Genomic DNA, 13,829 nt, shown 5'->3' on the forward strand with positions numbered 1-13,829 from the left:
GTCAGAGGGACACCATCCTCGGGCATGCAGTACTGGCCTGAGGGGAGGAAGGGACCTGGAGGTAGGAAATGGCTATGGCAGGCAGGCCCAGGATGCCCCTGCTCTCCCACTCCCCATCAGGCCAAATGTCCCTCCTGAACCCCATCAGACAATAAGGAGAGACCCCACCAAAGACAAGGTGGACAATCCCCAGGCCAGAGTCTCAACTTTCTCATCTCTAAAATGTTAACACCCCCTCCCCATCCAGCCTCAGTCTCCCTCGGGGATAAGTGGGAAGCCGAGGTTACAGGTTAAGGATGATGAACTCGGCTGAGAACGGAGCTCGGCTTGAGGAACGGGGATGCCTGGACACTGCTTCCCTCAGCCAGGGCAGCTGGGCAGGGCTTGCCTGGAAAGGCCAGGGCCCAGGCTGACCCTGCCAGCAGTGCTCATCCTCCTTCACTTCTTCCACTTGTGGCAAACTGCTCCTGCCCTGTGTGTGCACAATGAGGGGAAAGAGTACTCCTCTCTGGCCTGGTAAAAGCTGCTGCACTCTGTAGACACAAGTGTTCTGAGATCCGTCCTATCTATTGTAGGTTATCATCAGCCCCATTTTATACATTGGAACACTGAGGTGCTGCTTGTTTGGGGAGAGGCGGCAGAATGGGGTAAATGAGGTGAGTTGTGGCGGGTGAAGGGTGCCATCGCCCACCACCACCTCCTGTAGCGCGGTGTCATTAAGCATCAGGTCAAGATCAGTTAGAGGGTCATGAAATCAAATCGGCAGCGAGGATTGGGTTCAGAAGTGGTCTTTTAAGATTGAAGATAATGGGAAAGAATATCACAACGTACCGCGTGTGGTATGTTTTATTTGATCGAACATTTACTAAACACACATGTATGTATTTATTGAGCCATGCCACCACCTCCTGTAGCGCGGTGTCATTAAGCATCAGGTCAAGATCAGTTAGAGGGTCATGAAATCAAATCGGCGGCGAGGATTGGGTTCAGAAGTGGTCTTTTAAGATTGAAGATAATGGGAAAGAATATCACAACGTACCGCATGTGGTATGTTTTATTTGATCGAACATTTACTAAACACACATGTATGTATTTATTGAGCCATGAAGTAAACATATTTTTTATTGTAAGGTATAGTGGAAGGAAAAAAAGCAAGGAAGGAAGGACAAAAGGAAGGAAGGAAAGAAGGAGGGAGGGAAGGAAGGAAAGATGAAGCGGGAAAGGAAAAAAGGAAGGGATGGTGGAAGGGAGAAAGGAAGATCAAAAGTTTGGAAGTCCCTCCAGCAGTGGATACACCCTCAGAGTGCTCCTCACGTGGGATTATGAAATGATTACTCTGAGTAGCAGCCTGGCCCCAACTGATTTGCCATGGGACTGGGGCATCTCCACGGCTGGCAGTGTTGGCCATTGCACTACTGTTTATTTCACATGTTCATGATGTCCACCATGCCCCTCTCCCCCAACCATGTCCTGGACTTTGGGAACAGCAGAGCAAAAGGAGAAAGGAGCCCTGAACCCACTCTTAATCCTAAACCCAATCACAACTTTGTTCTCAAATCTAATCCCAAGTAGAACCTCGCTTCCACAACCATAAAACTCGACACTGACCCCTTTCTCACCCCTAAAGCTTGCCTGCTCTGACAAGCAAAGGGTGGTGGGTGGGGAAGTCAGAAAGCGGAATTGGAGGATTGAGGAGGATTCCTGGGCATGGGGAGAGTTCAGAAGCTACTTCAGCAGAGGGACAGAATCCCAGAGAGGGCCCAGGAATGGGACTCACATCTGAGGTTGCACTTCTCGGTGAGGGAAATCCGCAGGTAGCTGTGCTGGCGGCCAAAGCTGTCTGTGAGGAAGGCGGAGAAGGGGGCCGCGTGCTCCCGTAGGAACTGCCTCTGTTCTTGTCTCCGCCTAGACAGCTCCTGCAAGGATGGGACAGGGCAGGGAGAACACATGGAGAACCACCTGGGAGAACTGACGGAGCCCCAGAGATCCACTGTCCCTCCTTCATATGCTCCCGTAGGAACTGCCTCTGTTCTTGTCTCCGCCTAGACAGCTCCTGCAAGGATGGGACAGGGCAGGGAGGACACATGGAGAACCACCTGGGAGAACTGACGGAGCCCCAGAGATCCACTGTCCCTCCTTCATCTCTGACATTTGTACAGCACTGCTAACCTTCCCACATATCTGGGCCCGTCATCCTGGGGGACCTGGGATTGGTCTTCTCACTTACAGATTGGGAAACCAGCCTGAAGGGAAGGATCCACCCCCTAAGCACTTAGTTGGGCAGCAAGTTAGAGGGAAGGGCAGGCTAGATCTCTTTATTCAGTCATTATTCTTCACCCTACCCAGGGCCAGAAGGAAGGATTATGCACCCATTGTCTGAGGAGGAGACTGCTTCAGGCTAGGCCCAAACTTGGGAGAACAGAGGGAGCCAACCTCACTCTCATATGTGATCTAGTCTATCTGTCAACCCCTAACCTGTCTCTCCCTTAAGAACACAACCCTGGGTCCTGACAGATGCTGATGAGATAAATGCTCCATGGAACTAATATTTACCAAACAGTTTCCAAAGAATGTCCTCTGATTAATTCCTATAACCACATCATAAGGGATTATTATAACTAAGGCTCAGATGGCCTCCAAGTACACCTTTGACAAAACCAGGATTCAAATCCAGGTCTTTGGATTCCAAGTTCTAAATTCTTTCCTCTAATTACACAGGGAGAGTCTAAGAAGGTAGGTAGGATAATGAGTAGGGTAGGGAGAAGTCACTTCTCTAGAATCTTTAGGACGAAGACACTGTGACCTTGGCAGTCATCCATGGGGCCTACAGACAGGCTTTGGGCTGGGGGCAACAGCCCCTGGTTTCTGAGCCAGCTGTGACTTAGAGTGCTTAACTTCTCCAGGCCTGTTTTTCCAGTTGTAAAATAAGAATGCAGCCATGGGCTAAGGTTACATTGCTAGGGGTAAAGACGGGGTATGGGGTGGGGGGTGAGATGCTGGTGGGTGAACACCTAGGATTATCATGATCTTGTAATCTGAGAGAGCAAAGGCCTAAGGCCCTCAAAAGGCCTAGCGTAACCGTACACTTACACCCAGGAGCAAGAAACATTCACCTTGTGAAGTTCCTCAGCCACATGAGCACCATCTGGGGAGCTTAAGAAAAAATTCCACTGGAGACTAACTGAATCCGCATCTCTGGGCTGTTGTTTTTTCAATCTCTCCAGGTGATTCTAATGTGCAGCCAAGGGGGGATGCACACAGGGGTGTGTGTGGGGGGGAGCTTCCATGATTTTCCTGGGTCCATAAAACTTTCCTCACTCTCCTACACCAAGAGCAGTTCCCAACCTCCTCTGAGAAACCCTGCTGGTGGCACCATGGGGAGTTGGCAGCAGTCACTTCTCGGAACTGCAGTCTGTTGTAATCCTAACAATCACTTCCTCCCCGCACAGGTGGCCCTGGTGGTACAGCAGGGGACACTCCATAATCAAGAAACTCACTGACCATCAGAGTCCAGGAGATGAGATACCCTGGAATCTGGATTTATGGCTGAGCTGCATCCTCGTTTCTATCAACAGCCACTTGCAATTCAGTCATTTGTTAGGCATCCCACACTCCACCTCTTCCTTTGCTTGCCAAGATGCCCCCTTACTGTAAACTTGAAACACTGGAGGGTGTGGCCGGGTGAGGGAGGACCCAAAATAAACCAAGGACTGGGGAGTAAGTGAGAGGACTACAGATTATGACTCAGCGGAAACTCAGAGCAAGCGGTGTAATGAAGCAATCAGAAAGGCAACCATGCACTGGGTTCTGGTCAGGGGAAGGGCTGGCCAGATTTCACTTTTGAGAACTTTTGAGTGACTTATCTAGACTCATTCATGGAGGAGCACCACTGTGTGTCTGTGTCGACTGCCCAGCCCTCTGAGACCCTGGCCTTCCAACCCTGCTAATGGCAGATGGTCTGACGCTGGGGTTTCAGACCTGCTATACACCACTCAAAGCAGTGGGGTTTAAGCTTCCCCAGGACCCAAATTGGTATGAGTGCTAGTAATCAGGCACTAGGGAGCCTGCCACATGCTACTGGTTATCTCTTGTCTACCCAATGCAGATGGTGTGGTGTGGTGTGGTGAGGGTGGGGAGGGATGGTACAAAGGAGTGAGTTAAGGGAGGTGCCCTGCCCTCAAAGTGCCTTTCCTTAGAAGACCGTCATTAGCCTTGGGCAATTGATTTGAATGGTAAGGGCCAGCCACCTAATAGCTCTAGAGTGTAGACAGAGTAGCAAGGTTATTCAGAAGAAAAACAGCACATTCTAAATTCAAATGTCAGTGGCCCCAATTTATCTGCTACTGGGATAATGTATACTGGAGAACCCTCAAAATTAAGAGAGAAATGAGAGGACTCAGCAAAATGCCTAGCCTAATGTCTGGCTCTTCTTCCCTCTCCCTCCATTCCCACCTTAAGTGTGAGGTCTAATGTATACTGGAGAACCCTCAAAATTAAGAGAGAAATGAGAGGACTCAGCAAAACGCCTAGCCTAATGTCTGGCTCTTCTTCCCTCTCCCTCCATTCCCACCTTAAGTGTGAGGTCTTTACACCTATGGCTCCTGGTAAGGATAGTCACACTTCAGTGACAGATGGATTCTGAGGAGCGGGCAGATTGGAAATTAAGATGATGAGCTCCTGAAAAGTCTCCTTTCTCCCCTTTCCCTCACCCCCACGCCAGGTCCTGCTGCCCTCCTCCTCCCTTCTCCCACACTCACTTACTTCCTACATAACCCCCTTGCCAGTCCTGAAAAGTCTCCTTTCTCCCCTTTCCCTCACCCCCACGCCAGGCCCTGCTGCCCTCCTCCTCCCTTCTCCCACACTCACTTACTTCCTACATAACCCCCTTGCCAGCATCTGTTCTTTCTGGCTCCCTTGGCACCTATGCCTTGTCCAGAGACACCCTTTCCCTGCCCCTGCCACAGGCAGCAAGGGACTCAGGCCAGCCCACTGTTGCCCCAACATGGAGGCCTCAAGGGAGAAAGATGGGTGTGGTGTGCCCCAGCTGGGCTAAACTCTGCAGAAGAGACTGTCTGGGCCACTTGCCCAAACCAGATGGCAAGTTGCTGTGTCTCCCCTCGCCTCCTCCCCTCTGATCCACACATCACTGCATCCCCTTTCCACCTGTAGAAGCTGCTTGACCTGTCCTTGGACCCAGCCCAAAGCCCCCTTTCTACTGTCCTCACAGCCACCTCCCACTTCACCTCACTTGTATCTTTCACACCCGTGCCCTGACACACAATGCCCAGTGGCTTTCTATGCTGGTTCTCCCGAACCAAACCACCAGAGCCCTGTGGGGGGTGTTGTTCCCTGCAGAAAGGGAAGATGGGGGCAGGGGTTCCAGATGTCCCCACCCCTGCTCCTGCCAAATTTTGTGGATGGGTTACACATACAAGGGTACTTCAAAAAGTTCATGGAAAAGTAGAATTAAAGGATAATACAAATCTCTCCACAAACTTTTTGAAGACCCCTCATCTCTGAGATTCTCTTAACAGACAGATTTTGTGCCCTTGCCCACTGCATAAAAATAGGCTAGTCCAACCCTCTGGTTTTATAGACATGAATCGAGGGGAAGTGACAGCCCCAGGAACTAGGTGAAATTGTTGGTGGGTTCGGTAAAAATGCGGGACTCCCTGACTGGTGCTCTGTCTATATGCCACATGACTCTTCATTAGTTGGGCTGACCCTCCTGCCTACACAGCCCTGTGTTAGGCACCGTGGAGCAATACCTAGAAAAGCAGAGGAGAACCTAGCCCTTGGAAGCACCCAGTCTGCTGAGTACAGCCTTACCGCAGACATCCAGAATGGAATGTCTGTGATCAAACAGTTGACAGAATGGCTATCCTGCATGTTCAGGTGGAAGGGGACTAACAGGACACAACATGAGCTAACTTTGGCAAGGATAATAATAATTACCACAAACATTTACATAACACAGCACTTACATGTGCCAGACATATACATTTACTCTTTTAATCCGTATAACACCCTATGAAGTAGATAATACTCCCACTTTACAGATGAGAAAACTTAGGCGGAGAGGTGAAGGGTCTTACTGAAGACCCAGAGGCTGGGATTCAAACCTGGGCATTTTGCTCCAGAGTCCATGTTCTCACCTGCTAATGTGCAGTGTCAGGGAAGGGTAGGGGCGGCCTCTCTCCCAGGCCTCCCCACAGCGGGGAGGCATAGAGCACAGGCCTTAGAGTTTGAGTTCCTGCTCCCTGCTTTACAGCTCTGTGACTTGAGGGAGGTTAACTCTGGTCAGTTACCTCAACTGAAAATACAGACTCTACTCACCGCACATGGGTTACTGTGAGGACTAAATGAAACCAGATATGAAGTCACTTAGAACAGGTCCTCTCATGAAAGGTACAAAATAAACTGAGGGGAGGGGATGAAAAAACTTCCCTTTTCATGAATTCTTTAAAGGTCTCTCAGCCATCTTTGCTTTCCCACCTTTTCCTTAATGAAGTTCAAAGTTCAAGGAACTGATAAATTCTCCACTTCCCAAACAATGGGCCTGCTTAGCTGAGGATCCCGGAAGGGCACAGATTCGGGGATAGCAAGTTAGGTGAAAGCCCTCCCCGTCATTGAGCAGGATGAGGGATGGGGAAGCAGCGATCTTGTGATGTGTCCCATGACATGAAGTCTGGTTCTGGGAGATGGGAAAAGAATTATTACATAGGTCTAGAAAAGAGGTTTCACCAAATGAAAAGAGATGCTTGTCCCCCAAATTATTCCCTAACTACATCAGCAAAAGAACAACAAACTTAAAACTTATGTCATGAAACACTCTGAGGGGTACTGTCAGGGACTGAGGGACCCTACCACAAACCCTAAAGAGTTGCAGGAATCCCTCATCAAGAAGAGGCCAGGTCGGGCCGGCCTGTGGCTCACTCGGGAGAGTGTGGTGCTGATAACACCAAGGCCCCGGGTTCGGATTTCCACCTGTAGAAGCTGCTTGACCTGTCCTTGGACCCAGCCCAAAGCCCCCTTTCTACTGTCCTCACAGCCACCTCCCACTTCACCTCACTTGTATCTTTCACACCCGTGCCCTGACACACAATGCCCAGTGGCTTTCTATGCTGGTTCTCCCGAACCAAACCACCAGAGCCCTGTGGGGGGTGTTGTTCCCTGCAGAAAGGGAAGATGGGGGCAGGGGTTCCAGATGTCCCCACCCCTGCTCCTGCCAAATTTTGTGGATGGGTTACACATACAAGGGTACTTCAAAAAGTTCATGGAAAAGTAGAATTAAAGGATAATCAGGTCCTGTTCTGCTCTGCTCTAGAATGAGACTGAACCCTCCCAAGGGAAATAAAAATGAAACAAAAAGAGAGTCAGTGAAGGACAAGACGAGACACAGAGCCCTGTGACTACGAAGTGACAACTGACTGTTGGCAGTGCGGTGACATTTTTCGTCAGTGTCACATTATAAAGCAGGTGTCACAGGGACACCTGATCACAGACGCCCTCTACTCAGGGGACAGGGAGGGAAATGTGTAAGGAAGAGGATGGGTATGAGGCAGGGCTGAAGGGTCAAAATAAGACACCTCGCTGAACCCAAAGTCCCAGCCTGCTGGTTGCCCCATTTCTGGCCAACGCTCCAATCTAGAAGAAGGTGGCAAGGCCGGTGGTGGGGGTAGGGGCAGGAAGGTTTTGAAGCGAGACTCCTCCTCCGAGTCCCTCCGGCTAGGCTAGCGGGTGACACTGAGCGGTCCGTCTGGAGGACATCACTCCACCCCCTAGTGAGCGCCGCGGGATGCCTCCCAGAAGCGGCCTCTTGGACGGGCCGGAGCACTTCTCGGGGTAAGGGGCAGCATGCCGGGCCGCCCCTCCCGGGGAAGGTGGAACGCGGGCGGGCGGGGAGGGCTCACCTCCGCGGCAGGTTGCGAGGGCTCCCCGGGGCGGGGTTGCGTCACTGGAGCCCCCGAGCTGCAGCTCCGGGCGCTGGACCTCCAGAGCCACCGCAGCATCCGGGCCAGAGGCCGCGCCGCCATGGAGCCTGCTCGCGCGGCAGAGTATCGCCAGGATGGCCGGCTTCAGCACTGCCCTGGCCCGGGACTCGCTGCCGGGTCGTCAGGCGGGGGCGAGGAGGGGGCGGAATCCGCCTAGCCAATCGGCGAGAACGCCGCGCGCGCGGCCTTCTGGGAGTTGTAGTCCACTTCCACTGCTCCTTTCCTTGGCGGGGTAAGAGGCGCTTCTCTTAACTGTTCTGGTTATGGACTTAGATAGTGGTGTGACTGCTGGTATAAAGAATTGTTGGTAGGGTAGGACTAGGGGCAGGCGAACAAGGCATTGCCTTGGCTGCAAAATTTAAGGGGTGCCAAGAAAACTCGGTTATCAAGATAAGTAATAGTTTAATGCAATATTTCAAAAAATCATGATCAATGCTAAAAAATCCATGAAGTATCAATCAACATTTTAAATAAAAACAAGATTGACCCTGCACTTGTACAACTCACCCATTTATTTCACCCTAGTCCAGACCCTGGTTGTAGCATGGTCAACTCCCTCTTTCAAAATACATTTCTCCAGTTGTGCCTCAAAAGGACATTGACAACCTTGGTTTCCTTGTTCAAAAAGACTTATATGGGAGGAAGTCACAGAATGAGTGGTTATCATTTTGGAAGGCTTCCTACACACCAAGCACCATGCTAAGCCTCATTTAATACTTACAGCAATCTTAGAATAAATAGAACGTCTATTTTGCTACCGAGGAAATTGTGTTTTAGAGAGGCTAAATGTCACACCGCTGATAGGTGGCAAAACTAGTTACAAAACCAGAACAATATTGATTTCCAAATTATACAGCCACTATTCAGTATGCATGGGGAACGGTATGGGTGTGCCTTTTTCTGTCTATGAAAAACAGAGAGCTGTAGTCTTCTAAAACTGTGGTTGGTAATGCACATTCAATAATAAACATATATGTTAATAATCATTATGCTCAAACCAGTCTATTCATTGTATCAAAACTCTATCACTGTGGACTTGCAAGAATCAAACACTGACCAGAACATACTGGCTGCCAAGTTTATGTTAGGAAGTGGGAATATAGTTCCTGGTCTTGAAGAATTGACAGACTAGTGGGGTAGGAGAGAATGACTGAATTTAACTGACTTCTACGAATGCAGTGAGACTGTGAGAAAAGCTGAGATGTTTTAGTCTTAGACTCAAGGCAACTTTTGATTTTACTCAAAGTTCAGGTAATACATTGTGGAATACGAAGATTTGTCTGGGAATGTTTAAAACTGGTGAGACAGGACAGACAGAAGCTTATTTGTAGGGGGCCTTAGGACCCACTGAGGACTGTTCAAGTTCTGTCCATTGCTACAATTGGATATGTCTGGATTTGTCAAGGAAACGGGGTATGGAGGGTAAAGAGGACAAAATCCCCCCCCCTTTTTTTTTGCAGGTATGAGGTCTAAAGAGCCTTCCAGAGAACTTAACCTCAGGGAAGAAGCCATCCAATGTAACACTGCCACCAGTTGCAAGAAGCCTCTCTAGATTCCACCTGCTTCATACAAATTGTATGTGATTTTTCCTCTGCTTGGGCCTTACTGTCACTCTTTATGCAACCTTGGAACTCCGATGCTGGGCAAAACCTTAAAGCTTACTCAGTTTAGCATGAAGCCCGAAATCCTCTGTAAATTATCACAAATCTGCTTGAACACCTCTAGTGCTGGGAAACGTGCTGGTTCCCGGATGATGACTGTTCTACTTCAATGTCTCCCTGCATATTAAAATTCTTACTTGCATTGAAGAAAAAAGGTGATTCTTTAAACATGTAGAGATTAAGTGCCAGCAGGGCCAGGTACTCTGCTAATAGCAGGGGATAAGGAAATGTCATCAAGAGCTTACAGGCTAGAGTAGGGCTCTGATTTGGGGAATCCATGGATGGATTTGGGGAGATCCATAGAATCTGAAATTGGATGCATGGCACTGTATGTGTACATTTTTTTCTGGGGACAGGTGTCTTCTATCACATGCTCTAAGAGGCCCATGACCCAAGAAGGATGAAGCCTATTGGTCTAGAAATCACCCTTTGTGATACCGTTCTGTTGGCCTTATTTTTAGTTCCTGGGACTATGTATATACCCTCTCTTTCATTTGAGATCCTTAACCCAAGTGCTCTCTTATTCCTAATTTACAGCAGCAGTATTGCCAACCCTTGTATACAACATCATGTGAGTCAGGGCACCCTTTTCGTCCATCTTTCTGAATAGAATTCTATTTATCTTAGTCCCAGTGGCAGACTGTATTTTTGCAAGATGGATCCAGCAATATCTCTTGTATTAGTCCGTTTCTGTTGCTTATAACAAAATACACAGAACTGGGTGATTTATAAAGAAAAATGAAATTGATTGCTTACAGTTCAGAGATGGGGAAGTCCAAAGTCCAGGGAACATATCTGGTGAGGGTTTTTTTTTGGTGGTGGCTTTACAGCAATGCAGAGGGGTCTCACATGGCAGAAAATGGCAGAGCAGAGAGAGAGAAACTCACGTACTCTCCTTTTAAAGCTCTCAGAACCATGCCCCTGACCACCATTATTAATCCATTCATTATGGCATGGTCCTACAATCTAATCATCTCTTCAAGGCCCCACCTTTCAATTACCATAATACGATTTTTCACCCTCAACAGTTACAGTGGGAATTAAACTTCTAATGTAGGAACCTTGCGGGACACAATTCTATCAGTCCACACCTTCTCCTGTCTCACAAGTTCTTAGAGAGCAGTGCTGTCCAATAGAACCTCCTGCAGTGATGGAAATATTCTAAGTCCTCATGTGGCTATTGAGCACTTGAAATGTGGCTAGTGTGACTGAGGAACTGAATTTTTAATTTTATTAAATTTTAATTAATTTATGTGTAAAAACCCATGTGTGGCTACTGGTTACTGTATTGTTCAATGGTGTAGAACCCTGCTTTCTCCATCAAGAGGTGGAATTAATTTCCCCCCCTTTCATCTGGGCAGGGTTGTAACTTGCTTGTAATCAATACAGTAGGGTGAAAGTGATACTGCATGACTTTTGAGGCGAGGTGAGAAAGATATGATTCAATTTTCATCTTACAATTTACCTCTAATGATTTAATCTCTGGCTGACTGGAAGATATTTTCCTCCTTATTCCCTATCTATCACCCATTTTCCATCTCCCAACCTCCAAACAAGATTCAGGATGGGATTTCTGGCCATATATCCATTGTCTCTCTCTTTTAATAGGAGTCTCAAGTATCTAGCCCTCTGGATGAATAGTCATGTATACCCATTCCCTACTCTATCGGTATCTGTGGGCTCTCTTTGCAAATTTAGGGATTTAGATTAAGCAATGAAATAGAAGGTTTAGAACATACTGTTTCAACTATTCCTATCATTTTTCTTTTTTTTTTAGACCTTGTTCAGGAAACCCTTCATTTCCTCCTCCAGATCCCTCTCCACTGTGCTCTGAGGACCAGGAGGTTGACCTCTGCATATTGACAGCACCACCCATATTGATGGCACCTGCCCTTCCCTGTGGTGTCCAGGTGGATCTCAGCAATTGGAGGTGGGACAGGAGATCGGAGAACGGTGGGAGTATTTATTCCTTCTGACCCCTCCCTGTTTTGCTCTGGTTCTGGCAATGCCTGTACCTTCTACAACTGTAGTTGGTGTTATATGGCCCTTCTGTCATGATTGCAGCTCTCACTGGGTCCAGTAACACCATCTCTAACCATTGTCCCTTCAGAGTGAGGCAGGATTTTCTTTCCTCTGTTGCTGGTCACTGGATGCCACAATATTCCTATTGGCCCTTTAAACTCTACCTAAATCTCAAAAATGGTCCCTTCAGTAAATGTACCTTCAAAAATCCCAGCTGAGTATGCCATTATTTCTTGCTCATTCCTTGACTGATACAGGATTCAGGAACTTCTCTCTTCCATAGTACTCTTTTTTTAATGGTGGCAATTACAACACAGTGATATAGTTTATCTGTTTATATGCCTTCTGCACTATAAGCCCTTTGAGGGCTGGTGCCAAATCTAAATTATTTGTAATCATAGAACCTAGTGTGGTGTTTAATGCACAGTAGGCTCCCAGTAAACATGCATTAAATGGTGGATTTGGATCCTTGACTTGCCTTTCTAGTGAGGTGGCTGTGTCAGTCAAGATGGGCTAAATTGTGCTGTTATAACAAACAACCCCAACATCTCAATGTCTGAAAGCCATGAATGTTTATTTCTCACTTGTTCTTCATGTCCAGCAAGGGTTAGCTGGGGACTTTGTTTCCCATCAGTGTTGTCCTCACTCTGGGTCCCAGGCTGATGGGGCAGTCAATATCCACATAGAACACTGGTGGTTACCGAGAAGGAAAAGAGTGTGGCAAAGAGCAAAGTGGCTCTTAGAGCTTCTTCCTGGAAGTTCCACACATCACTACATTTAATATCAAAGGGAAGAGAAGATTAGTCCTCCTGCAGAGAGGGGAAGCAGACATTGGCGAACAGTGAAATAATCTTACCACAAGAGCAAACTTGTCCTTGCTCTCTAGTGTATCATCCAGGCTTTTCCATTCTCTTGAACAACTGTTCCACTTATTCATCCTGTCACTCCCATTGCATACTTGCATACTGACACCAGCGATGGCGCCTCAGGTGTCTGCATGTATTAGTCACAGTCCCACAGCCATGAAGTGCTAACTCCAGCATTCTCTTGTTTAGAGTCTGCCGTCCGCAAAATTAAGAGAGTTTGTAATACCGCTTTAATTCAGCAGTTCTTGAAGTGTGGATTTCTGACGTATACACTCTTTTTATAATAATGCTAAGACATTATTTGCTTTTTCTGCTTTCATGCTCCTATGATTGTACAGAGGAATTTTCCACAGGCTACGTAGTGTGTGATTTCACAACAGATTGAATGCAGAAGCAGATATGAGAATCCAGCTGCCTTCTACTAAGCCACACATTAAAGAATTTTGCAAAAATGGAACAAAATGCTACTTTTCTCCCTAATTTTTTTTGTTTTGGAAAATATAATTATTTTCATAAAAGCATTATGTTAACATGTAATAGGTATTAACAGTTATTTTTAAATGAGTTAAACGTTTTTAAAATTTGTCAGTTTTAATTTCTAATATAACTATAAATTAAATTGATATAGTAAATATATATTAAATATTTGAAGAGATCTATTGTATAACATTATGACTATAGTTAATAACAATGTATTATACTCTTGAAAATTGCTCAGAGAGTAATTTTAAGTGTTTTCACCATAAAAAAAGGTATGTGAGGTAAATGCATATGTTAACTAGCTTGATTTAGCCATTTTACAATGCATACATATTTCAAAACAACATATTGTACACAATAAATACACATAATTCTTATTTTTCAATTAAAATTAATTAATTTAAAAATAGATATTAAACAGACATAACATATGTAAGCAAAAGCTTTTTGGGAACTTTGATACTTTTTAAGAGGGTAAAGTGTTCCTAAGACAAAAAGTTTGAGAATTGCTGCTTTGATACATACTCCCCTCGTTCTCTGGAGACCCAGAGGCTTTCTAACAGTTCCTTATAACTGCTCTGTGTCCACATCAGTCTTCCCAAACCACTGATAAAATAGAATAAACTCATGCCTATCCCTTATTCCCCTGGGCTCCCAGAGCAGGCTACCTGTTCTGCTAAGGATATGATGGTGGGACGATGACCTCAGGGGTCCTCCCTAGGCTGACCAGGTTCAACAGGAACCTCACTCCGGGACTCAGCTTCACGTTTCACATCCAGCCTCTACCATTTAGTCACTCTCTCTTT

At 46.9% G+C, this 13,829-nt stretch overlaps 1 protein-coding gene across 1 annotated transcript in view; it reads right to left on the minus strand.

Annotated features, from left to right (window-relative positions):
- The window catches only part of LOC103582665 (molybdenum cofactor biosynthesis protein 1-like), a gene marked incomplete at its 3' end in the record, with an annotated part of 12,832 nt that extends 4,795 nt beyond the window's left edge, over positions 1-8,037 (minus strand). The window contains exons 1-2 of the mRNA XM_008564198.1: positions 7,914-8,037; positions 1,778-1,916 (exon numbers count right to left, since the gene is read on the minus strand). Coding sequence (XP_008562420.1) covers positions 1,778-1,916; positions 7,914-8,036 — 262 coding nt within the window. The remainder of the gene's footprint in view (positions 1-1,777; positions 1,917-7,913) is intronic.
- Positions 8,038-13,829: the final 5,792 nt, after the last annotated feature.

The sequence above is a fragment of the Galeopterus variegatus genome, unplaced genomic scaffold (assembly GCF_000696425.1).
Source record: "Galeopterus variegatus unplaced genomic scaffold, G_variegatus-3.0.2 Scaffold17252, whole genome shotgun sequence".
Taxonomy (NCBI): domain Eukaryota; kingdom Metazoa; phylum Chordata; class Mammalia; order Dermoptera; family Cynocephalidae; genus Galeopterus; species Galeopterus variegatus.